Genomic DNA, 27,203 nt, shown 5'->3' on the forward strand with positions numbered 1-27,203 from the left:
TACTAAGTGCAATGCAGAATTACTGTTGTTATTATTTTTATTTCACTCCCTCTATTCATGTTGTGAACAATGTATTTTATATGTTTTTGTGGCTTATATTCAAATTTTAGAGGAAATACCAGAAAGGCATACTTTTAGATCTGGAAAAGATCTTGAGTGGGTGTCTGGTTCAGCTTTATAAGCACCCTGTCCTTGCCACAATGACTCTTTTTGCAATAGTAACAAATATATTCTTTACAAGTTGGATTATGTGACTTAGAAAGGAGTTAGTATAGAAGAAATCTTTTTAAAGTTCAGTTTCAGAGTTTGTTGAAAAAACTTAAGACAATCTCTCTCTTTCATACAGTAATATATTATAGTAGAGATCTATGTGCAAACATGTACATGTTTTAACATATGATTTTAACATTATGTAAATATTTTGAAAAGTGAAGTAATTCTAGCAATGAATTAACTTAAGGCAACTGGACAACATATTTTAACAAAGCTGTTTATGTATATTATGAAAAGTTTTATTGAGAAAATATTTTTATTTTTTAAAACCTATATTATGGCAATTTTACATCAGTCCTTATTACTAAGATGTTAACATTAAAAAAAAAAGCATTCCTTAAAGGGACAAAATTATGCCAGTTGCATCTATAATTTTCTGTACTCCAAACCTTGACTATTTAAACTGCTTCCATTTCTGTGTACAAACCTGAGTGGGTTTTTATTACCCTCAAATTAAAGGCTTATTTGGAAAATTTGAGCTAAGTTGCACACTTATCCTGCTACTGCCATCTTCTTTCCACTATATTCTCCCAACCTATTGGGAGGGCAACTTTTTAAAACCAAAACTTGTTCTAGCTATTAATTTCAGGTTCTTCACCTGTACCACATAACATGGAATAAATTGAAAGCAATAACCTTGACTGACTTTTCTAATTTGTTTTACTCATACCTCCCCTCCTCACCCTCTGGTAACCATAGGTGAAGACAACTAAAAGAAAACTGAAAGTGAATGAAAGTAGGGGCCCGGAAAATTGAATGAGTGAGTGAATGAGTGAATGAATGAACAAACTGAAATGTGGTTGAGATGCTCTGCTATTAAATAATAATCATAATCACGACACTTAAACTAATATTTTAAAATATATTTTTATCGTTGATAGTATAGATATCTCCGATTCCTCCCCCAAAAATTAATATTTTTTTAGCTTCTTACCATAAGCCAAGTACTGCCTAGTACTTTATATTGATAGCACATGTGCTCAAAAAGTTAGCAATGCACTATTTAGCCAGTAATTACATCATTACCTTCATGGGTATTAGAACTATAATTAGTTTTTACTAGGCTAAGACATTCTTCTCTTATGTTGGTAATATTTAACAATATTTTCCTGGTTAATGCCAACTAAAAACAAGTTTTATCCTGCAATGTTGCCTAGATGATCCATATAGAAAGATTTTCTGTGAAATTCTCCAGTGGCATGAACACTAGGTGAGTGTTTTTTATAGTTTCCTCGTGTTTATTTTTAGGGTGATAAAACATATAAGATTAAAGTAAGATAGATCTTCGATCAAATCTAGGTTGATCACTTTGCTGATTTTATGTTTTTACCAACAACAGTTAGGCTTTGCTTCAGTGAGTCCTTGTATTAATAGATTAATCTTCCCACTCCTGTGACAGCTATTCACTTTCCACAAACAAGTTATCCTGGTGCCTTGCTGTATTTTGTCTTTCTTGTAATCTTTGAAGTCCTTTGAGTTAGGCAGCAGTGATCCCTACAAGAGTCTTTGTTCACTGGTAGTTTTGTGCTGTTTATGTATAAAAGGATGAGATTTATAAAAATATCTGTGCTAAACACAAATTTGAATGTTTTGCTTTTCCATATTTAACACCTTTTTACTTTCACTATTGCTCTTATTATGTTTTCATTTTTTTAGCATACTTTGCAAAATCCTGCAAGGACCTCATTTTTATCTCTTATTTTCCCCCCACTTTGCCCACTATGCTTCAGCTAAATTGAACTCTTTACGTTGTTTAAACAATCCATGATCTCTCTCACCTGCCCAGAACACTCACATTTTTATCCTCTGCCTTCTCTTTTAATAGCTTACTTTTATGCTGCAGTTTTAGTCCCCAGTTTTTTTTCTCATTTGTTTGAAATGGTACTATTTCTATGGAATCTAAACCTATATTATCACACTCATCTATGTGTCGTATCCAGCAACTTTCACATTGTATTATCACTATTTATATATCTGTATTTGCACTAACCTATACATTCCTTCAAGTCAGATATGTATTATATCTAGTCCATGACTATATTCCCAACACACATTACAGTGTCAGGTACAAAGATGCTTAATAAGCATCGTGTTTCCCCGAAAATAAGACATCCTCCGAAAATAAGACCTACTTACAAGTTTCCTTTTGAGTGAAATATAAGGCATCCCCCCCAAAATAAGGCTCTGTCTCAGAATGAAAATTAATTTACCATAAACTGATCGCTAAGGCCGCCCGACTGGCGTCTAGCAACCATTGATGTTATGCGGAGTCCTGACGTCACTGCTGTGTGGAGGTGGAGCGGAAGTCAGAGTGAGCAGTGAGCGGGGGGTGGGAGAGAGGAGGAAACATGAAGACATATTTCTTCACGAAAGAAAAATAGATCAGATAATGATTCCCGCAGGAATGACGGCCTGTCTCCAGACTCTTGACATTGCAATAAACAAGCCATTCAAAGACAATTTGCGCATGGAAATTAATGACTACATTGAAAATAGAATGGAAATGAAATCAGCGTGGAAACTTTGTAAACCTAAACTGCAAGAAGTTGTGACTTGGGTGAAGAATTCATGGGAGAAAATCACTGACAGTTGCATTGCAAATGCACTGCAAGCAGGCTACCTTGACAAGAAGTACTCATTTAAAGACAGTGCTATTGCTAAACATGAGAGATTTGATCCCCTGATTCTGAAAGAAATGGAGTCACAAGAAATTCACCAGGAAATTAAGGAATTGGATTGTTATGGTGATGTTCTAGAAGATGATGACATGATTGTCATTGAATAAATGAGTAAATTCTTGATACCGTAGGATTCACAGTTTGTCTGGTTTGTGTTGACAACTACCGTACTACTGTACCGTATACAGGTAATAAATTTCCTTTATTTTCATTTAACAATAAATGTGTACCGTATTCTTCTTCATGGAAAAATAAGACATCCCCTAAAATAAAACCTAGCGCATCTTTGGGAGCAAAAATTAATATAAGACACTGTCTTATTTTCGGGGAAACAGGGTACTTACTGAGTGAATGTATTGTATATGGGGAATGGTAAGAGAATAGTTAGAAAGTATGAAGAGGCAGATATGGAGTACTGTATGCGTTATTCAAAGGAGCTTCTCTTGTTGGATCCCAAAGCAGATTTTGAGTTACAGAAAACATATCTGTAGATTTTCAATATCATAGATATTTCTTGTAGTGATGTGGAGGATGGGTTGGAAGTAATATGACTACTGACAGGGAGACTAGTTACAGAGTTTTTTGTTCAAGAGAGGAAATAGGAGAACCTTAAACTAAGTGGCCATGGGAATGAGATGAGGAAATAAGTTACACAACAGTGAATAATGTAAGTATCATAACCCTTGAGAAACTATTTGAAATGGTGTCAGAGAAGGAAGAGAGGAAGGCTATTCAGAGTTCTAGCTTGGATGATTCTCATGCTGCCAACAACTGTGAAGTGTATAAAAATAAATTACTTGAGGACTGGTATTTGAATTGAAGGATCTATAGGATATCCAAGTAGAGAAATCAAGTTGACATTCACAAGGGTGGGTGTGATGCTCAGTAGACCATGAATGTCATCAATATTTGGACATAATGAAGTCCTTTGTTTGTATGAAATCACCCAGAGAGAATGAGAGTAGAGAGAGGACTAAAGAGAGAGTATAGCCCCAAAAATTGTGAGCTTGAAGCATACCTGGTTGTAAGGAACAGAAACCCACTAAAGCTGGATCGAGTCAAGAAGTGTCATGGTATGTATAAGAAGAGTTCTTGTCATAGATTCCAAAGACAATCTACAAAGAACAGCTTCCCCTATTGATTACTAGATGTGAAAGTCTTTGTGCTTCTCAAAGGTCTGTTTCTTGTCATCTCTCTCTGTCCTATACATTTTTCTCATGCTCTTTTTCTTTTTGTTGTCTGCCCAACCATGTCCTTTGCAGGTAACCAAGGCATCTGTCACCTCTGAATTTATATAATTTCACCATCCCATTGTTCACCATTCTCTGAATAAATTATCTGTGTTTCTGACTTCAAATTCTCAAAGAGAACCCTAGCTAATTTGGCTCAGTGGATAGAGCATCAGCCTGCAGACCTAAGGGTCTCAGGTTCGATTCTGGTCAAGGGCATGTACTTCTGTTGCAGGCTTCTTCCTGGCCTGGGTCCTGGTCCGGCTGCATGCAGGAGGCAACCAACCAATGTGTTTCTCTCTCATCAATATTTCTCTCTGTCTTTCCCTCTCTCTTCCACTGTCTCTAAAAATCAATGGAAAAATATCCTTGGGTGAGGATTAAACACACACACAAGAGCAACAAAATCTCAAAAAGAGAATCTGACTGGGTAGTTGGAGGTCATGGTATAAATATGACTGCAGGGGATGTAGGAAGAGCACATCTTCTTGGGAAAAGGTATATGCATGGAGACTGTGAATAACTTCTGTTGTATATTGTTATTTAAAGGAACAGTTTTCAAATTTTAATCTGCTTACGAATCACCAAAGAATCTTGTTAAAATACAGATTTTCAATAGTAGGTCTGGGTGATTTTTGCATACTGACCATGCTCCCAACAGGTGATGCTGCTGCTCATACTGTTGGTCTCAGGGCCAACTTGGAATAGCAAGAATGTAAGGACAAGTGGAGGAGTGGAGATTCTCAAAGAGGGCCAAGTGAGGGCAGGAGGAGAAAAAGGAGAAGGTAGGGACTATGGTGTAGAGAGTAAAGAATCATGAGTGTTCTGAAGCATTGAATGTGCCCAGGGTGAGTGAGATAAAATTGGAAGTCTTTTAAATATAGTAATATCCAATGCTTTGTGGATTCTTTAGTATAAATATTGTCCAATATTTGTGAATTCTTTTCAGTAGTGTTCAAAAGCCTATGCATGAGACAGCAAGAAGATCCATGGCTGGATTAACACAGAGTGCTGTTGTTGTTTTTTTCTGAGGGGGTGGGGGTGGTTTCAGTATAGGAATATGGAAGAGGATAAGAGACTTGAATATATTATCCAGAAGGTAGAGTAAGTGATAGACCAGACAGATGAGATTGTTTTAAATTATGCATCGCCTTTAGATTTTCTTTTCTATAAATACTGGAGAAAGACTCAACTACTTACTGCTTAAGAAGGAAGTTTCCCATGAAAATGTGTGTGGGTGTGGGTGTTTATGCATGCACATGTGCTTATGTTTTTAATCCCCTTGCAAAGGTTATATATCAATGTAATAAGCTGACTCTAGATGGATTTACAACAGTTCACTTGTTTGGATTTTCCAAAAGTATTACCTTTGCCCTTACGTATGGAATGTTCTCATGCTAAACTGATTATGGAAAGACAGGACTCAAAGTTTAAACATTAACATTTTTATGAAGATAGAAATGTGTTGGAGGGTGTGGTGCATGTGAATTTCTTTGAAGATTCAAAAAAGTGTCAAGCTTAAAGGTGCCTCATCAAGGAAACTGTAATTCAGCTTCTTGTTAATTTTCTAGCTATATCAAGTTTTATTGAAGTGATTGAAGTAAGTGGTAGCCTCATATTCTTGGTGCTACCAAAGAATATTTCGAGCTGGAAACATTACAGAGGGAAATCAAACAATTTTCTGGTTAACTCTGGGGAAACCAGAGTTTGGGGAATAAACTGATATCCTTGTTTGGCTGCTGAAAGTCGTAGCAGGAGATTGGAATGACCGATGTAGTCCTGGTTTAGGAGCGACCCTCCCAACATGAGATGCTACATTTATGTGCAGAGCTTGAGGAAGAGAGGTAAGGGAGGGTGGGATACTTGCCAAGTCTATCACGTTAGCAGAATCACAGATTTGTTGTGAATTGCAAATTCACAGCTAGATTGCCTCCAGATTCCTTGCCATCCTGAAATCTGCATAGAGGCCAGAAATCACTTAAGATTAAATTTACTTTGATGAAGTTGTTCAGCACTGTATGTTATCAGTCATTTAATACATTCCAGTATCTAAAGTTTTATTTTACACTTTAATAAAGTTAAATCTGGCAGCATTTTACTTGATTTGGAGAGTTGGTGTGTGACTGTCCTGGTTTTGTAATGATTTAGGCATTAGAATTGACCCTAGAATTATCAACTGCTGGCCATTAGGTTTAATCTTCAAAAACCATCAAGGCTGCTAAATATTTTAAACCGTTGTAAGCAACTAACAGACTTTTCACTCATTAGAATTAAGTATAGTCATATAGATCATCCAAAAAAGGACTTTAAGTAGATGCAAGCTGAGCCTGCAACTTAAGCTAAATGTTCTGAAAATGATTTTCATTGGCTAGTTTGTCCAACAAATTCATTAGTGAAAATTTCACAGAAATTCAACCAAAGAACAAAATTTAAGTTGAATGCATCTTGTTCAACATTGAACACATTACAGGAAAAACAATTATTCCATCTACAGATCTGTGTTGAAAGTAGCTAAAATTGATCTCTAGATTTAGCTCCTGGGTTCTGAAACTCCTGTTTTTGTAAAATTTTAAAGTACATCATATTTTATTTACAGAGAAGTAGTTGGATCAATAGTGGAGTAGAAATTTAAATCTCTGAGATTAAAAAAAAATAAGATAATGGTTATTGAATCTGTATTTAAATGTTTATAAATTAAGATAGGCTTTGGCATGACTGGGAGATTTTCCATTTTAGGTTTGAGTTCCTATGAAAAATAAAATTTTGTAAAAGTATGTATGAGTAGATTATTGCCAAACATTCACAACATCCTACCGAAGTGGGTGCTATTTTCTTCTCTGAAGTTATTGATGCACATATTGTATGTTATAGTAATGATAAATAATAGCCAACACTGAAATAATGCTAACTATACCTCTACAGCTCCCAGAACTTCACAGTACTGACCCTTCTAGTCCTCCTAATAACCCTAGGACACAGGTGCTGTTACTACCACCTGTTTAAAGTTGGTTAAACTGAGGCACAGAAAGATGAACTTGTTCAAAATTACATAGTCAGTATTTTCAATCAAATTGAATTTTCCTGTATCTTTCATTCAATTCTTAGGGAAGAATTTGGCAAGAACCATATACCCATATACTGTGATAAAGGATATCATGAATATTACTTGGGTCTTGGATACATGGAATGGAATATCTTTTTTAATAAATGATACTACTGCCTGCACACATGCTGAGATGACACAAAGAGAGTAACTTATTTTCCTTTCTGTTTTTTTTTTTTTTAATACATTTTTACTGATTCCAGAAAGAAGAGAGAGGGAGAGAGAGAAACATCAATGATGAGAGAGAACCATTGAACTGCTGCTTCCTGAACACCTCCCACTGGGAAGCCTGCAACCTAAGCATGTGCCCTGTCTGGGAGTCGAACCGAGATCTCCTGGGTCATAAGTTCACTCAACCACTGAGCCATGCTGGCTGGGCTGTTTGTTTTTTTTAATCTTCAGTGCATATTATTGGATAGATTATTGTTAAGTTATTTCTTTCTCCTGAGCTTAAGGTACAGAGAGAAAAGGAGAGGGATAGAGAGTTAGAAATATCATAAGCAACAGGAAGCTAGCCTAATCAGAAAGGTCCAGTCATCTGGGTCCTGTGCTAGGAGTGAAATCATTGAACCACAAGCCCCATCTAAAGAGATATTCCAGAGCTCACACATCCTTTATCGTTTTTAGACTTGGACTTCGTTTAAATCCAGTTCATCTACTGTCATTTTTATTTTAAGCATTTCTCATTCATTTAAACTATTTTTTCATCAGTTTCATCAAAGGTCTTCCATGTCTCAGGGATGTTATAAGGAATTATTTGGTGAATATGACAGTACATAATTTCTGCTTGTTGAATTTAGAGACTAGCAGAAGATAGACAGTAGGCAAATACGCTCACGCTGCTCTCAATAGTGCTACAAGGGTAAGGAGCTCTGTGGTCCACGGATGGATGAGAAAAGGCATTTGGAGATCACTTGATGATCATAAATGGCTTTCTACTGGCTGTCTTTGGGCCATTTTTTATCACATAGGGATGGCCATCTTGTGTATTGGAGTGAAGGTCAATTTGCATATTACCTCTTTATTATATAAAATCATACCATTTTTTGGATCCATAATATTATAATGACAAATGGTAGTAAGAGGTAAATGTAAAGCAGTCAATTTCTCAAGTATGATTTATCTAGGCTCTGGTTACTAGGTAAAACCAGAAACCAAGGTCTACTGTTGTTACAATGCCTTTGCAATTAACATTCATACTAATTTTAAATATTTGCATAAATGTAGACCATAATTACATTTATCCAACATTCTGGATAAATTAAGCCTGGATAAATCATACTTGAGAAATTGACTGCTTTACATTTACCTCTTACTACCATTTGCCATTGTCCCCATGTGGACACAAGATGACCAGCAGGGGAGGGCAGTTTTGGGCAATCAGGCCAACAGTGGAGGGCAATTGGAAGGAACCAGACCTGCAAGGGAGGGTAGTTGGGGGCAATCAGGCTTGCAGAGGAAGGCAGTTAGGGGTGACCGGGCCTACAGGGGAGGGCAGTTGGGGGCGACTGGGCCAGCAGGACAGGGCAGTTAAGGGCAACCTGGTTGGCAAGAGAGGGCAGTGAAGGGTGACCATGCTGGCAGAGGAGGGCAGTTGGGGGTAATCAGGCTGGTAGGGGAGTGGTTAGGGGTAATCAGGCTGGCAGGAAGAAGCAGTTAGAGGCAATCAGGCAGGCAGGCAAGTTGTTGGGAACCTGCAGTCTGGATTGTGAGAGGGATGTCTGATGCCTGTTTAGGCCTTATCCACTGGGCCTCAATTTCGTGCATCGGGCCTTTAGTATGTAATAATCCTTCAGAGACTTCATCTTTCCTGTTCATTGGTATATACTATTTACAATAGTGCCTGGTATGTAACAGGCACTCAATAAATAGTTACTGAATGAATGCATAAATAAGATAATCACACAAGTATATAATTACAAACTGTGGTAAATAAAACTATTTTCAAAACTATAAATATTTCACACTTACAAGTGATGCTATTTATTTGAAGTTTAGGAAAAATACAGTCTGCTAGAAGATAACCTGTTTATTTTTTGTATTGGTTGTTTTTTCTCTCTGAATCTTTTTTTTTTTTTCTCCCCAGTAATAGTTGACATTCAATATTGTCTTATATTAGTTTTAGATGTACAGCATACTGGGTAGACATACAATTTAGGAAGTGATACCACCAGTAATTCTAGTGCTCACCTGGTACCATACATAGTTATTACAATGTTATTAACTATGTTCCCTATACTCTATTTTACATCCCTTTAACTACCGATTTATACTTCTTAATCCCATCACCTTTCACACTGAGCAGCCGCCCCCCTCCCATCTAGCAACCCGCAGTCCATTCTCTGTATCAGTGGGTCTGCTTCTGTATTGTTTATTTTTCTCTTTAGATTCCACATTTAAGTGAAGTCATTTGGTATGTATATTTCTCTGTCTAACTTATTTCACTTAGCATAATACCCTTTAAGTCCATTCATGTTGTTGTAAATGGATAGACTATGTTCTTGCCCTAACTGGTTTGGCTCAGTGGATAGAGCATCCGCCTGTGAACCGAAGGGTCCCAGGTTCGATTCTGGCCAAGGGCATGTACTTTGGTTGGGGGTACATCCCCAATAGGGGGTGTGTGGCTGATGTTTCTCTCTCATCGATGCTTCTAACTCTCTATCCCTTTCCCTTCCTCTCTGTAAAAAAAAATAAAAAAATAAAAAATATATATATATCTATATATATCAATAAAATACGTTTTTTTAAAAAAAGATTATGTTCTTTCTTATGGCTGAGTAATATTCCACTGCATATGTGCACTGCATCTTCTTTATGCAACAATCTGTTGATGGGAACCAGAGTGCCCTTGCTGCCTTTTGGTTGAAATGCAAATTGGTACAGCCACTATGGGAAACAGTATGGAGGTTCCTCAGAAAATTAAAAGTAGAGCTACCTTATGACCCAGCAATTCCACTTCTGCTTGCTTTCTTTTAAACACGTACTTCCTAAGTGTTTCTCTTCCTTTATATCCCACAGTTTTAATATTGAGTTCTACCTTTATGGTTCTTCACACCCAGTTCAATTACTCTCTAGAATCAGAGGTTCTTACCGACACTCAGTGAAGCTTTGTGAAGCCTCATGCACTCCTAAAAATGTAGGCCAAAGGTACTGGCCTCTGTGCATTTTACCAGAAACATTTCCCATAGCTTTCATCAGATTCTCAGAGTACATGCCCCACCCTATCCTCGATACCAGTTTAAAAATGATTGCTCTAGAATATGTATTTTTCTTTTCACTTTTTGTTGCTTTATTGGTTTATATTTGTTGCTTCTTTTCCCCTGAGATGGCTTTGCTTTCCTTTGAATATTCATGATTATGTTTTGGTATTTTAAAATGTTTACTGTTTGTCCCCAGCATGTGGTATTCTTGGATTATTGCACGGCCTCTGATCCTAGCCCTTCTCTCTTGTCTCTTTTTTGTCTGGCCAACAGTGTGCGGATGTGCCAACTGCAGGCTTGTGCTCTCCAACCCTTCTGGGACCTTTACTTCTCCATGCTACCCTAATGACTACCCCAACGCCCAGTATTGCATGTGGACCCTCCGTGCCCCCGTTGGCTATATCATTCAGATAACGTTTAATGACTTCGACATTGAAGAAGCGCCCAATTGCATTTATGACTCATTATCCCTTGATAATGGAGAGAGCCAGAAGAAATTTTGTGGAGCAACTGCCAAAGGCCTATCATTCAACTCAAGTGCAAATGAGATGCTTGTGTCCTTTTCCAGTGACTTTAGCATCCAGAAGAAAGGTTTCAATGCCAGCTACATCAGAGGTATGTAAACCAAAGACAGTGCCAACCTTCTGCTTTCATTTAACATGCTCTACAATAAACACAGGACCAGGAGCCAGACTTATGCTCTTTTATGTGAACGTGAATGATTAGGATTAGAATGTAAGGGCAAGAAGTTGTTAATATTCACTGAGTATTCTCATTAGCAATAGAGAGCTAGCAGATCCAAAAAGATCTGCTTGCAGTAGAGCTAAATTCCTTTATATAGTTTACATGCAGAACATATAAAGGCTGCTTGGAAGACAGTAGATTTTCCACAGCTAATAATTAAAATCTTTAATTTTAACATCTCTCTACTGAATGTTTAAAACATTCCTATTTAGCAATCATCTCCTTTTAAGCTTTTAAGATGTTGCCTTTTAAGGAACTATGCTACGGGATAAACATAAAAATTCGCATAGAAATTAAAAATTTTAAAAGAGCTATTTATTACTGATGCTATAAACCACATAAACTGAGGAAAGCCTCTTAAAAAAATGCCAATTGAAGGAAAGAAAATACATTTTTATCGAATACATTTCCCGGATTCCCGCATGTCTTAACATTTAAATGCTTCTGTTCTTTATAAAACCCATCTTTGTTTAAGGAAAATGCAAGCTTCAAAACTGTGAGATGTAGTTATACTATTTTTTCTCTGGAGCTTCTTAAGTAGATTTCATGTATTAAGGAAAGAAACAAAAAAGAAAGTCACTACAATGAAAATGAGTCATCATTATAAAGTGTGTTTTTGGTGGCAAGGTCATTTGCTCTTTGTAATGGACAGATATGTGGTTAATTGAAACACATGCTTTAATTCTCCAAATAATGTTTTTAAAACGATAAAGTATTATAGGAAATTTTAAAATGGAAAGGAGCAAGTTAAATATTGGTGGACATGCTTGCTTTCAGCCTTTTGATTTTACCAATATATGCAGAATATTGGGTTCATATTGCATAAGATCCCATTGGGTAAATAGACCTGTGAACTGTTTCATATTTAAAAAGTAGACTAACATATGCAATTCTATTAAATTCCATCATGGATTTTTAACTAAAATATTTATATAAAATGATGTTTCTTACCATCAACCTATTCTTGGTGTATATTAAAGTATATTCAAAGTAGTGTTCATTTGAAACCAGTATTAAGCAATATTTTTGAGGAGAGCTGCTTCTCTCTCAAATCAGTTGATGGTATTTCACAGTGTCTATTTTACTAGCATAGGGCTAAATGCATTGTATTATTTAATCATTTTGCATATGTCTCAGAAAGAATAGGTGAATTTATGTTATTTTGAATTTATTATGCATATAATAAAAGTAGTCTATATTAGTAATCAGTACTAGCTATAGATTGACTATGGCACAAGCACTGCCCTGGTGCTTTGCAAGCATTAACTTGTTTAATTACTGTTGACCACCTGTGTAAGATGCCATGGTGCTTCATTTTGCAGATAAAAAGACTAGAGCAGAACAACGTGAATCACTTGTCCAAGGTCAAGGAGCACAGTGGAAGAGCTAGGAGAGGGACCTCCATCGTCTGCCCTTTGAACCACTGCCTCTTACTATTCCTCACAAATTAACTCAAATGTAAAGGAAATAGTGCTTAAAATTACAGTTTTGTTTGTTGTGTTACTAAACTGACTCTCCTCAATGGCAGTGTCTTTGCCTTCATTCTTTAAATACCCTCGTGATGGGGAACATGGCTAGGATATGAGGTGTCTGAAGAGGAGAAAGGCAATTGTTAATGAAAATTAGAACTATTAGTTATTATATTTAGAAATTATTTGAAAGTAACATATTTTCTTTTTAAAGTCTTAAATATAAATAGAGTTTTCCTGAAACCAGTTTTTTAATTATTTTTTTTTCTTTCAGTTCAGGGATGAAGAAATATACTTCTTATTAACATGGCTGGTTGTATCTTTGAGGTGATATTCATCTATGATTAGAGTTTAAATGGGTAGTTTTTTTTTATTGCTATTACTAATATAGGTATAAGGTAATGGGTTGGTGATAGAGGGTAGATGAACAGTGAAAGAGGAGAGCAGTAGGCAAAAAAAGTCAATTAGTGGAGAGTTGGGTGTATCAGACATTTTGAAACTCATTAGTTGGTATCTGAAGTTAACATCTTTTATCTGTTGTTATGTTTTGTCCTAGTCGCTGTGTCCTTGAGGAATCAAAAGGTCGTTTTACCCCAGATACTAGACGTGTACGAGGTATCTGTTGCAAAAAGTGTCTCTATTCCAAACTTCAGCGCTTTCACACTCTGTTTTGAAGCAGCCAGAACTGGCAAGGAAGACAGCGAATGGTTGGCTTTCTCCTACTCAAATGCATCCTTCACACAATTACTCAGTTTTGGAAAGGACAAGAGTGGCTACTATCTAGCCATAGCTGGCTCAAAATGTTTGATAAACAGGGTAATACCTATCAAGGATAAAGAAGAATTTTTCTCAGAGAGCTTTGAGCTGGTCTGCTTTGTTTGGAATAATTCTTTGGGTTATATTGAACTCAATTACAGAAGAAGGCAAGAAAGAATGCCATGCAATGCGAGCATTAATAAAGTTATTTCTGGGAATGGGAGATTGTTGTTGGGCTCCGATCAAAATGGAATTGCCTCCCTAAAAGCGGACATTTATAACTTTCGACTTTGGAATTTTACCATGACTTCCAGAATGCTCTCCAACCTCAGCTGTAATGCGAAAGGGAATGTGGTCGACTGGGAAAACGACTTTTGGAATATCCCAACCCTAGCTCTGAAAGCTGAAAGCAACCTAAGCTGTGGTAAGTCTGTGGCCTATTAACTCTTTTTTTTTTTTTTAAAGCATTGATCTTTGAATATGTTTGGCAATAAAAAATTACATATACATATATGTATATAAAATTATATATATACACATATATAATTTAATAATGCATATATTTATGTGGAATAAGTGTGTATATACATTTGTGTGTGTGCATATATATGTGTGTGTATATATAATATATGTACAGTTAGCATTAATTAGCTCATTTAATTTTTTTTATTTATTTATTTATTTAAATAAATCTTTATTGTTCATATTATTACAAATGTTCCTCATTTTTTCCCCCCTCCATTGCTCCCCTCCACCAGGTTCCCACCCCACCCTGCCCTTTCCCCACCCCCCATTGTCCTCATCCACAGGTGCACAGTTTTTGTTCAGGCTCTTCCCGCGTCCCCACTCCCCTTTTCTCCAAGAATCATCAGTCCACTCCCCTTCCATACCTCTGATTCTATTATATTCACCAGTTAATATTGTTCATCAGGTTTTTTAATTCCCTTGGCTTTTAGTTTCACTTGTTGATAGTTACGTGTTTGTTGATCATAATTTTTATCTATATCTTCCTCTTCCTAAAGAACCCCTTTCAGCTATTCATATTATTCTGGTTTGGAGGTGATGAACTCCTTTAGCTTTGTTTTATTTGTGAAGCTCTTTATCTGGCCTTCAATTCTGAGTGATAGCTTTGCTGGGTAGAGTATTTTTGGCTGTAGGTTCTTGCTATTCATCACCTTGAATATTTCTTGCCATTCCCTTCTGGCCTGTATGGTTTCTGTTGAGAAATCAGCTGACAATCGTATGGGTGCTTCTTTATAGGTAACTACCTGCTTTGCTCTTGCTGCTTTTAATATTCTCTCTTTGTCTTTTGCTATTGGGATTTTAATTATGATATGTCTTGGTGTGGTCCTCTTTGGATTCCTTTTGTTTGGGGTTCTGTGTGCTTCCTTGACTTGTAAGTCTATTTCTTTCACCAGGTGAGGGACGTTTTCTGTCACTATTTCTTCCAGTATGTTTTCGGTATCTTGCTCTCTCTCATCTTCTGGGACCTTCATAATTCTGATATTGGTTCGTTTGAAATTGTCCCAGAGGTTTCTTACACTATCTTCAACTTTCTGGATTCTCTTATCTTCTTGCTTCTGTGGAGGAGTGTCCTCTGGCTCTTTGTGTTCCAAATCTTTAACTTGATTCTTGCAATCTTCCATTCTGTTTTTAGGACTCTGTATAATATTTTTTATTTCAGACAATGTATTTTTTATTTCTAGTTGATCACTTTTAATATCCTCATAGGTCTTGTTTATTTTATTGGCCTTTTCTAGGAAATCTTGAAAAACCTTATAAGTGTGGTTTTGAACTCTATATCCAGTTGCTTCTTGTCCTCCATTTCTTTTGTTTGTGATCTGTTTCCTTGTCTCAGAATTTTCACAGCTTCCCTGAGTTTGAGTGCTAAGGTGTCCTATATGGTTCAGTGAGTCAGCCTCCCAGTTACCTGAGGTGGACAGTCTTGGTGTAGCCCTTTGTGGGCTGTGTGTGCAGTCTTGTTGTTAAGCCTTGCTTGTTGTTGGTATCACTGGGAAGCATTGATCTCCAAGCCAATTGTCTATGAGGATCAGAAGTGTCTCAGCTAGGAGGGTTTCTGTATTCCGCTTGAATGGGGCGGAATCTCGGGGTGGCACAGACAAGCTTTGGTGAATCCCACACAATTGGTTACAGGCGCGCACACCTCTTTGGTATAGGTGCAGACACACTTTAGATTCCTGTCTGTCACTCCCTAGGAGAGTCCCATTCACTGCGAATGAGAACGCTAGCCACTGGAAGGGCTTCTGTGCTCCGCTTGGATGGGGCGGAGTCTCGGGTGGTGCAGACAAGCTTTATTCAGCCCCTCTCTATGAAGGTCTGGTTTCTGAGTCCCGCAGTAATGGCTGCTGGCTTCACACACCTCCAAGAGATCTCTGCCCACTGCCTGACAGTCTGGCCTTTCCCTGTCTAGGGTCGTCTATCAGAGCAATAAGGTGGTTCTGTTTTCCTCCTGAACAAAAAAGCTAGTTGCCTGTTAGCTGTAAGCCCTTTCCGCATGCAGGGAGTAAGCCAGCAGCGAACTTGGCCCGCCCTCTCTGCGCTCCGCAAGCAAGCCTGCAGCGAAGTCAGGCGGCCACCTTTTCGCTCGCACAGTTCTCTGTACCTTCACAGTTCCTGAGGTTCAGCGTGCCTCCTCTCTCCTTCCCAGATGGTAGAACCTCCTCTCAGCAGGTGCTTCAGGGCGATGTTTCCCCTGTTTTCCAGTTCTAAATTCAAATTTGTTGTTGTAGGCTGCATTCAGGTGTCTACCCTATGCCGCCATCTTGGTTTCTCCGCTCATTTATTTTGTAAAATGTTATCTGCTCAGCTATTCATTATAAACTTTTGATTATAAGCCATATTTTTCAAAGCCTTTGGTTCTACCATTTTAAAGTTTTATTTATGTCATAAAATATTACACAGTTTATCACTAACAAACAATAGTTTTAATTATCATGTATCAAATAGAAATATTAACACCAGACCTGAAACAAAAGAAACTAATAAGTTATTGTTTTTAATTACATGGATGACACAATAAAATGCTGATTTTTATTATGTTATATAAATAAACCACCACCACCTAAAAGCATGTTATTTAGTCAGTATTAAGCATCACAACTGTCCATTTAAGGAAAATCTCTGATAATCAGAAATTATCATTGTTTTATTTGAATTTTTATTCTGTTTATTTGAAAATGAGCTTTGTTATTTGTTTCAAATACTCTTCTCTTTGATTGCTTTTTGAGAGACTTTAAATGTGATAATATTAGATGTAACTAAATGCAAAATACTTAGAAAAATAGTTATGTGTAACATAATTATATTCAAGCTAGAGGCCCGCTGCACAGAATTTCGTGCATTCTGATGGGTCCCTCAGCCCGGCCTGCACACTCTCACCATCTGGGAGCCCTTGGGGAATGTCTGACTGACAGCGTAGGCCCGCTCCCCCAAGGGAGGCAACCAGCGTGCCAATTGGGGGATTTCGCCAGCAGCAAGTGACCACCCCCAGCTCCCAACATCCTGCCCGTGGCAACTGGGTGGACTGATCGGGGGACAGCGCTGGCTGGCAAGCAGTCAGCCCTACCCGTTTCCGATTGCCCCTCTGCTGCTGCTGGTTGCTGCCACACCCTGCCCACCGGCATGTGCTTTGCCTGGAGTGGCACCGCCTCCCACCTACTGGTTCATACTGCCATTTGGTCAATTTGCATATTACACTTTTATTATATAGGAAGACTTCTATCAAATATTCTCTAGGTACATACGTTAATTTTGAAAGTCCTTATTTTACTACAGGACTAATAAAATACAAAATGTGAAAGTTTCATATTTTTAATTCCAATTTCATATTGAATATTATATGACTAAAGCTAAGGTATTGATAAATATAATCTGCAGTCTCAGAAATAATTCTCATTAAAGGAGAGAAGAAGTGGCCTAATATTAAAACAGTAATTTGTATGTGACCTTTAAAGGGATTCTGTCAGAAATTTGTTCCCAATATTTTTAAGGAAGTAGGCCCCATTGTGAAGGCCTGAGGCCACCTCCCCAGTTTCCCTGACCTGTGTTTGCCCTGCTGGCCCAGGGAACTCCGTCACCTACCCATCTTTGTGGGTAACCCACCTCTCCGTGTGGTCATGGTGCTGCTGCAGATGTTGGGCGGCTATTAAGTGATGTCATTTGCCAGTTATTTCCTTGTGGGTTGTTGGAAAGAGGGTAAACCACGACCCTGTTCCAGAAGGAGACTGTGGAACTTTGTGAGAGCTAAAGGTGTTCCCCAGCTGCTCTCGGTCTGATTGGCTGCAGAGCACCTTCAGGGATCCCCAAGAAGTCTTTTACTCAGTGAGGAAACTGAGAAGGTCAAGCATGTGTGTTTGGTGTGGGATAGTGGACAGGAGGGGAGGACAGTGGGACATTTCCTGCGTCCTTAGTGGAGGGGCCTGTTTTCACCATGTCCTGGGTCATTACTGAAAGTCATAATGAAGACCATTTAGCGTTTTGTCTTTTTGTGGGGCCGTATTTGAGGACTTTGGCAATTAAAAAATAATAATAATGAAAAAAGAAAAGAATTGGCTAGGTATGTTAGTAATTGCTTAGACTTAATTTATACTTAAATTGAATTCATATATTCTTTTCTAGGTACTGTTTTAAGCACTTTACTAGTATGTATATTAACTCATTTTCTACAACATAGACCTCATGATGTGGGTTTTATTATTAACCTCATTTTGCAGAAGAGAAATCTGAGACCCAAAGAGGTTAAGGAGTTTAACCAATGTCGCTTCAATAATGTGGCTAATTCAGGAATTGGTTTTAGAGCAATGCATTCTTAACCAGTATAAATAATACTGTGCTTCAGAATAAGCAGGACTAGAAAACGGGACATAGTGCTAGAGCAGGTGAGCTTATCCTGACCCAGGTGAGAACTAGAAGATTCAGGGGCCGTCTCTTCTGGCCCTAGTGCCTTCTGTGGGAAAATGCTAGCTTTCTAGGGTGTTAACATGTATTTGTGTGTGTGTTGTTGTTGTTGTTTTCATTTTCAATTAATAAGGTTTCTTTTCTGCAATGCTTCTTGAGTGCCTTAATATAATAAAATGTGAGGGATATAGTGTACAAGAATTTCTGAATTTCTCTTAAGAAATCATGTAAAGCAGAGTTGACAAAAGTAGGAGGGCCTATGGCAGGTCATCAGTTTTCTTAAAGTTTTATTGAAACACAACCATGCCCATGAGTTGTTTTGTTTTTGTTTTTGTTTTGTTTTTAACAGTGTAGTTAAAACTCCTTTCCTAAGTCTCAGAATACATCAGAGTCATGCTCAGGTATCATATCACCTATAAATGTTCAGAATTATTTCATTCAAAGGAGTGGCACTAGTTTACCTAATCAGTGATTTGAATTCCTTTAGTTTTTATAGTGGTCTTCTTGACATTCCAAGATGACACTAAACGCCCACATTTCATAGATTCCGGTATCTTGGATTGAGTTTCAGGAATCATAACCGGAGAGGGAGAGGGAGTTTCCTGCTGTTTAATCATCAGCTTTGGGAGTGGAAGAACCAAATCACTTATTAACTGACAGGAAATACCTGTAACACAGATTAGATCCAGGTTTATTAGTTCAGCAAAACTTCAAGAATTGGAAAAAAGTATGCTCTATTAACATTCTAACCTTTCGTTTTCCCCAGAATGTAGTGGCTTGCTGTTTATGGTATTAGCAATTTCCTCAAACTAATGATCAGTACAGTAACCAATGGGAAAGTAGAATTTCATATCTGACATTCCATTGGCCTGACGATGTCTGTTAACTATGAATTTTTATTTCAGAACCAACTTGTGATGGGCAGTGAACAGGTTTTTTTCCCTAAAGGTGTATTGCTCAGTAAAGTTTTCATATGAAAATAAATAGCAAAACAGACCGAACTACATTTAAATATCCTGTCATTTGTTTCAAATATGAAATATTTTAGTCTTAATAAAATAAAAAAAGTGTTTCAACAGTTTCAGAATTGGACTTTTTTTGTTGTTGTTTTCCTAAACTATTCTAAGCATAGTTGGGGAATATACCTTAATTAAAAAAATTAAGCATGGCTAATCTTGTCAGTCTTTTTCAGAAAAAAATGCTTTATTTAGCAGCACTTCTTTTTATTTTATAGCATCATTCTTTTTCTTAGAACAGTTTTCACTAAACATATTCAGTTTTATGACCTCCATAGATAGACAGTTTTCTTGGCTGGCTCTTTAATTATAGGTGCAAGTATTTGCCTGTGTTATGATTCAGGTTTAGATACTGGCTAGTGTCCACCACTTTTCACAAAGAACAGACAGTGCCTTCTCTACCAGTTTTATTTATTTTACCGCTGACTGCTCTTTCCTGAGGTGTCACACAGCATAAGTCAATGAATAGCCTAAGTTCAAACAAATTACATTTATTTAACTAGCATTAACAAGCACTTCCATTTATTAGCCACTGTGGTTATAGAGATAAGATACAATTCATAAGTACCCAACTTTGTTGTTATTCTTTTCTAGAAATGTTTGGATTTGTACCAACTTTTGTTTTCATTGTAAAATTTAGCCCTTAATTACTAAGGCATCATCAACTCTTGGATCTCTACCCTTTCATTTTCAATTATTACAGTTCACTTCTTCATGCCCTAAAACTGATTCACCATAGACTTCTTCCTACCAGTCCTAACAAAATTTTGACTAGCATTTTTATATATACACTACAGGCTCAGTGCATGAAATTTGTACACTGGGGAGGGGGGCAGGTCCCTCAGCTTGGCCTGTGCCTTCTCACAGTCCGGGACCCCTCAGGGGATGTCTACCTGCCTACTTAGGCTTGTTCCCCACAGGCATCCCTCTCACAGTCTGGGACCCTTTGCTCCTTACTGCCCACCTGATGCGGAGGCAGGAGAGGCGACCACCAGTGCTACTGTGCTCACCAGTTGGGCTCACTGCTCCTTAGCACTGGCCCAAACCCTCATCCACTGGTGGTGGGGATAGGGGTGGGGTAATTGGGAGCCAGGCCGGCCGGAGGAGGGGCTGTGGGAAGTTGAGGTGCCCTGTCTGGCCTCTGCCGAAGGGGTGGCACTGGGACTGCCATGGCTGGCCTGTCGGCACAGGATCCCACTGGCTCCACCCTCCCACTGGTCATTCCAGAAGGTCATTCCACCAACTGGTCTAATTAGCATATAGCTCTTTATTATATAGGATAATATATACATACATTGTATTCACGCGATGAAGATAAAATCACTCTATCTTTACAAAGGACTTTATTATTTGGAAATGTTTAAATTCTTTATGAGCATAAATGATTCTTGGAGATAATTTCATTTGAAATATATTTATATGGAAAAATTGTAAAATTTAGCTTAGTACAGTTGCAAAGAAAGAGTTGAAAAGGAATTATTTTCCCCCATTGTACTACTATTATTTGGATTGTAATTAAATAGGTTATGAGATGAGTGTTGACTGCATATCAATCTTTTTTTTTTTTACCACAATTCCTGTAAATTAATAGTGATTCCTTTCAGTAGTATAATTTTGCAAGAACAACAGATAGAAAAGAAAGATTTTCAGCTTCTCATCAGCTGCCCATTTTCAGTGATTACATTATTTCAAAGAAATTTTATTCTAAAATTTCCAGTTAATATTAAGTAAATACCTTTAAACACCTTTGTAGTATCTATAAAAATCAGTGAACATGCATAGGTTACATTCTGAAAACGATTCCTTGATGTAAAAGATATTATCATTATCCAGGAGGGAGAATTATCTTGCTTGCTTAATAGTATTCTGGTTTGTAAATCTATTGGCCTAGGAAAACCAATAGCAATAGTGACTTTTTATGCAAATGTGCTAATCATGGAACTAATTAGAAAAAAAATTTTTTTGCATCTACTTTCTATATTTCAGATATTTATATAAATGGGTGTTTTTGTAATACAACATTTATCAATATAATTTCTCTCATCATTTGTATTTATACTATCCCCCCAAAATTGTCCAACTTAACATCTAGTATTCCTATATTGAATCTCCATATGGTTGTGTTTATTGAGCATTTATATAAAGCAATGTCCATTTGCTAGACTTTAAGGAACAACTGACAACTTAAATATTAAGAAGTAAATGCTACAATTTCCCATGGAAGAGGTGGTCACATATTGAAATGTATACTTGTTCCTATACAATGATACTGATAAAATGTTATATAAAATTGTCACATGTCTTACTGTAAATCATAACTCCTTGGGTTTTCTTTCCTATCCCCATCTCTACGCTCTTGACTAGACTGCAGTGGGAATGCAGTGAGCCATAAACCTTCTTTCCCACAACAATGTCCCCTTATCTCCCTTTGTCCTCCAGAGATACTGTAGCAGTGGCCAGGGAGCCTTTGACTGCCAACACTGAGTGTAATTTGAGAAGCGCAGGAACTCCATCCAAGGGTCTCCTTTCTGTTCTGTTTCAGTGGCTGAGATTTCCTCAGTCGTTTTGAGTTTTCAGCTTTTAGAAGTTCCTTGCTAACCTGTAAGTGCCTAAAGGAGAAAAGAGGTCTGGCAAGCAGGGGGCATATGTTAAGAATTCTGCCTGAGGCTGACCTCAACTTCTGCCTCCTCCAATGTTCTTTTTCCATGGTGCACTTGTCCAAGCCTTCAATCTTTAAAACCTCTCCTTCCTATCTCCGCTTCCTTTCATAGCCAGGCTTCCTCTTTTCGCATTCACCCCTCAAACATTGGCAGTCCAGAGTTCTTGGTTCCCACGCTCCTGAAACTAATTTCTGTCGAACTGCTACCAAAATTCCAGGGAAGAGTGAAAGGATTTCTCAATCTTTATCATTCTTGACCTTTCTGTGCACTTGGTATCGCCACACCTTCCATGAAACTTTCTTCACTTTAATTCTGAAAAACCACCTTCTACAGAAGCTAATTTTACCTTCTCAAGCCTGATCCTTAAACATAGGACTATCTATGGTTACATCCTTCTCAAATCTTCACTTTAGCTCCTGGCTATCGCTTCTGTTGAGTATTGCCTGACTATATCTCTTCCAAACCCATGTGCACCTGCCGTGTATCCAGGTACCCCCATTTTCATTACTGGATTTACTGGCTAGGCCACCTCACCTAAGGTTGTTCTCCCAGTATTCCCTATCTCCTTTTATGAGAGTATTATACACCAACTTCTCAAGCTAGAAACCAGAAGAAAATGTTTTCATCTCTTCTATCCCTCTTCCAAAAAATTTCTGAATCCCAGACATTCTACTTCCAAATGCCTTGTATCTATCTCTTTCTGTCCATTGTCATTTTAGTCATGATACCAACTTGAATTAGCAGGGTTATTCATGCTTCTTGTACCTTCCCTCTTTTGATTGGTTATGGAGCCTCAAAGGTGTTTTTAAACATAAATAGAAATTTCTCACCTAGTTCCCTTTCACTTTTTTCTCCATTTCCTTTAAGAAAGAGTTCAAAATGTGAGCAGTTGTCCATCATGCATTTAGTAATTTGTTCAGCAAAGCTTGAGATGTGGATGGCATAAACCATCCTTGGAAAGATACTCATGGTGCCTACATTCTACAAGGCCCTTAATCCATTGCCTATACATCTGACGATTCCTACCAATTTTCTACGGATACCCAGTGATGCCATGTCACGTGGGTACCCAGATCTTTTCACGGCCTTCTTGGTCTATGTTTCAGTAATTCTAGTCTCTTCTCTCGTGATCAGTATGGTGACTCCTCCTCTTTTTCGCAGCTCTTCTTCGTAATGAATTGCACCCTTCTCCCTTCTCACCAAACTGCTGGTCACGTCCTGCTTCGGGCGACTAAACACATCACTCAGAGAACTATGAAGCCATTTTCCGTGTATGCCTCTCTGAGAGGAGGGACATTATCTCAAAGTATTACTCTAGCCTCTGAGCCTCATACACTATGAACAGTCAGTAAATTTTTATTGAGTGAACATGTAAAGGTCTGTAATGAGAGCTTTATACCAGTTAACATTACAGACTTGCCTGTAGGGTTGGGCCTTTCTGAGGAAACATGATTTCCTTCCTTGGGCCAGGTGCCTGGGACAATCAAGAATATAGATGCTATTAAACTGGAGATGCTTTCTGTTCATGCACACCATTTACCTAGACATCTTTTGTTAGCTCGTCTTTTTGTGTCTTCTCTACCTATAGGTAGTATTCCCACAGGAACGTTTGGAAAATGTTTAAACATTTGAATGGAATCACCATTATAGAAATGTCCTTTTAAAATTGAATGTATGTAGTTATGTGTGTGTGTGTTTGTATCTATCCTCTATCTTCATAGTGCAATAGGCTTTGTGAAAAGATTAACCCAGCTTCCCTCACCTCTGCCTGTTTATAGAAGTCTGTTAATTGTCAGAGGGAGATTTAATGCAACAGAAAAAAACTAACTATTTATACTAGAAAATCAGCTAAAACTTGTTTCCTACTGAGCATGACTCAGTAAAAACTTGAAAAAGAAAGACACAGAGACCACCTTGAAATCACTGAAATGTATTTCTGGAATTGCCAATATCATATGTTAGTGGCTAGCAACAAAATGTGCATATTATAAGTATGAATAGCCAAGTTTACTTTTGAAACTTATCTTTGATGTTTATATTATTTCATCTGTACAGATTTCCACTAGAGCTGTATAATTTATTATGTGAAAAGGCTCTGTATAATTTATTATGTGATTTTTCACACAGACTTTTCCTTTCATATGTGGATGGCCAATAAATTGAGTTAAAGATTTTGAGGGATATTTCAATAACCTGGTTTTACATTTTCAGAAATGAAGACACAGAGACTTTAAGAGACTCTCTTCATGTTGGGGTATTACTAGAGGATGCTTTTAGGGCTGCTCTTGCTATACCAAACACATGACTCATGATTTTTGTGGTTTTTTTGTTGTTGATAATATTAAATGTTGTATACTAGTCAAACTTGTATAACCCTCTGTGTTGATCAAGGTTCCTACCTGGTCAAGCTCCCACCAGTAGAACTAGCCAACTGTGCCGATTTGGGAACCCTCTGCCAAGGTAGGGAGCCTGCGTTATCCTCCGGAGTCTCTGTTTTCTTCTTGCTATTTTGGATAAGGTCATTTTTATTGTTTTGATTTGTATCTTAATTTTCTCTTGGGAAGTCAGAAACCAGCAAAACAGAAGAATTTCTGGATGTGTTTTAGTTGCGTGGGTGCACAGTACGTACAGTGTGGAGAAAGAATGCATTCACAGACTGGATGACCACATTTCCATAAAGCACTGAGTTTTTTAAATGTGAATGATTATATGCTATTAACCAAGGGTTGATTTCATTTTCTCCCCTCTCTGTCTCCTCAAGAATATTGCAAAGGTCCAGTATAAATACAGTCATACAATGTTTTGAAAAAGTATTCATGTCTAAAAAATAATAGGAAAAATTAAGTTGAATATTCAGTTACACTTGAGACAAGGCTGTGAGGCAATTTATGAGGTGCAATGTAACTTAAATATTGAAATAAAATTAGTTATACAAAACCAATAGTAATATAATTTTATTAATTAATATAATGCATAGTGACTATGTTATGCCAGCATTCTAATGATACATGATGGACTAAACAGTTGCATGCTAAATAATACATAATTAAAGTCCTGAATGTTTTAAAATAATGTATTTGCTTTAATCTTATTATTGCTATTCCTAATTTCCATGACCCATTTTCATTCATTTATTCTATTAAATGCTCCTTTGTTCTATATTCCACATTAAGAATCATGATCATGCCTTTTGTAAAAGCTGGATCTCTTATTAGGAGGAACAGAGCATGAAAGTCACCAGGGTAAGAAGTGAGACTAAATGGATAGAAACTAAAGGTGTCTTCTGTGGGTCCAATGTGGAAATGGGCTTTAATTCATTATTATCTGATGTCCTTTCTGAGGCATTATTCCTAATATTACTACCAATGAGTACCTTATAAAAGTAAAAATATTAAATGGTTTCCATAAACCCAGTGTAGTTTAAAAGTAATTATATGACAGAAAAAAATAATTTTGCCTAGTTCCAGATCTAAAAGTTTTAAAAAATTATTTATTTTTCTTTAATATGAGATACTTATAGTACTAATAATTCAATAATTATTTTCCTTAAACTAGATTCCCAGCTATCTATCCCACCCCGTGTCCTAAATGACAAAAAAACAAAACAAAACAAAACATTTTCCTGTTTATTGATGCATTTTACATTAAGATAAATATAATTGATTGTTCATCATTTTTTTAAAAAGAATTCAGAAAGACTCCCATTCTTAAATATTACATACTAGAGGCCTAGTGCATGAAAATTCATATACTGGAGGGGTGTTCCTCAGCCCGGCCTGCTCCTCTCACAGTCTCAGAGCCCTCAGGGGAGGGAGGTGACCTGGTAATCAGGGGAAGGCAACACCCCCATCACACCTCTGTTGCTGCCTCTGCCAGCAGCACAAGCCTCAGCCGGCCTTGGTTACTTGAGCCTCAGGCAGCCCTGGGCTACTGGGCAGCTGCCATCTGAGGCTTGCCTATGCCTTGGGCAAGCCTGGGCAGCGGGGGAGCTGAGGATGGGTCCAGTTACACCATGTGCCTACCACTTCCTTGGCTGGGCTGAAATGACTGTGGGACTCTTGCAGGACTGGGGGACTCCAGTGAGGCTGAGGGGACTAGGTGTCGCCATATTGTGGCTGAAGATGCACCATCTTTGTGATGGCATGATGGTCAATTTGCATATTTCCTCTTTATTAGAAAGGATTGGAAATGGAAAACTTTTTAGTTAGGAAAGCATATTTTGAAGCAAGAAATTTGATATTTTCTAAAGATCCCTTAGAAGGTAATTACTTAAATTTTAAATAATGAGACACATAAATGTTTATTGTCCATATGGATGTACATTAATACAAATGCACTCCTAGGATAAACTAAAGGAAAATTATATGTGCAGTGTTTCTACTAATTATACAGGGTAGGGCAAAAGTAGGTTTACCATTGTTTGAAAGGAAAAAAACATGAAGGTACTGATTATTACAGTAGCTTTATTAACTCTATGTTTCATGTATTTATAGCTGTAAACCTACTTTTGCCCCACCCTGTAGAGCTCCTTCAGAATTCCATAGAAAATATTTTTAAAGAATTACATAAGGATTTCATCTTTGAGAGTTTTAGTAATACCAAAAGCATATCTATGACATAATGCCTTGAAAATATTTCCTCCTTAGGCTTGTCCTAATGAATCTATTTTGTCCATCACCATTCAGTCAAGTTATTGGGATCTGTAAATGATTGATTCAGTCTATACATTTTTTTCTTTCATTTTGTTTTATTTCATCTTCTCAAGGACAAATATGTTTTTATCTGAGATTTCATTTCATTCTTAGAGAATCAGGAAGACTGACTTAGTTTGAATCATTTTCAAGCTGATGGATACTATAGAGACTGCCTCCTCTAACATTTTGCTTTTACAAACTTAGGAAACTGAGTTCTGTAAAGGTTTACTTATTCACAGTGTGGTCATCAGCCTGTTAATGGCAGACGTAGGTCTAGAGCACATGTGTCAAACACAAGGCCCGCGGGCCAAATCCGTCCCGCCAGGCCTTGCAATGTGGCCCACACCTCGCTGTCATCACTGCACTCCACTGCGTTTCCATCACAATGACAGTTTATGACTGTTCAGTAAACCATTCGGCCCACGATTTAGGCTGGATTTTAGATTTTGGCCCCTTCTCTGATT

The 27,203-nt window shown here is 37.5% G+C and overlaps 1 protein-coding gene across 8 annotated transcripts in view; it reads left to right on the forward strand.

The window, feature by feature from the left end:
* ADGRG6 (adhesion G protein-coupled receptor G6) overlaps positions 1 to 27,203 on the forward strand; it is a 139,267-nt gene that overhangs the window by 55,564 nt on the left and 56,500 nt on the right. For all 8 annotated transcript variants that reach the window (XM_036414275.2, XM_045572756.1, XM_045572757.1 and 5 more), the window contains exons 3-5: positions 10,757 to 11,098; positions 13,253 to 13,876; positions 24,437 to 24,505. In XM_036414275.2, the coding sequence (XP_036270168.1) occupies positions 10,757 to 11,098; positions 13,253 to 13,876; positions 24,437 to 24,505 (1,035 nt within the window). The remainder of the gene's footprint in view (positions 1 to 10,756; positions 11,099 to 13,252; positions 13,877 to 24,436; positions 24,506 to 27,203) is intronic.

Source organism: Pipistrellus kuhlii, unplaced genomic scaffold, assembly GCF_014108245.1.
Source record: "Pipistrellus kuhlii isolate mPipKuh1 unplaced genomic scaffold, mPipKuh1.p scaffold_m20_p_5, whole genome shotgun sequence".
Taxonomy (NCBI): domain Eukaryota; kingdom Metazoa; phylum Chordata; class Mammalia; order Chiroptera; family Vespertilionidae; genus Pipistrellus; species Pipistrellus kuhlii.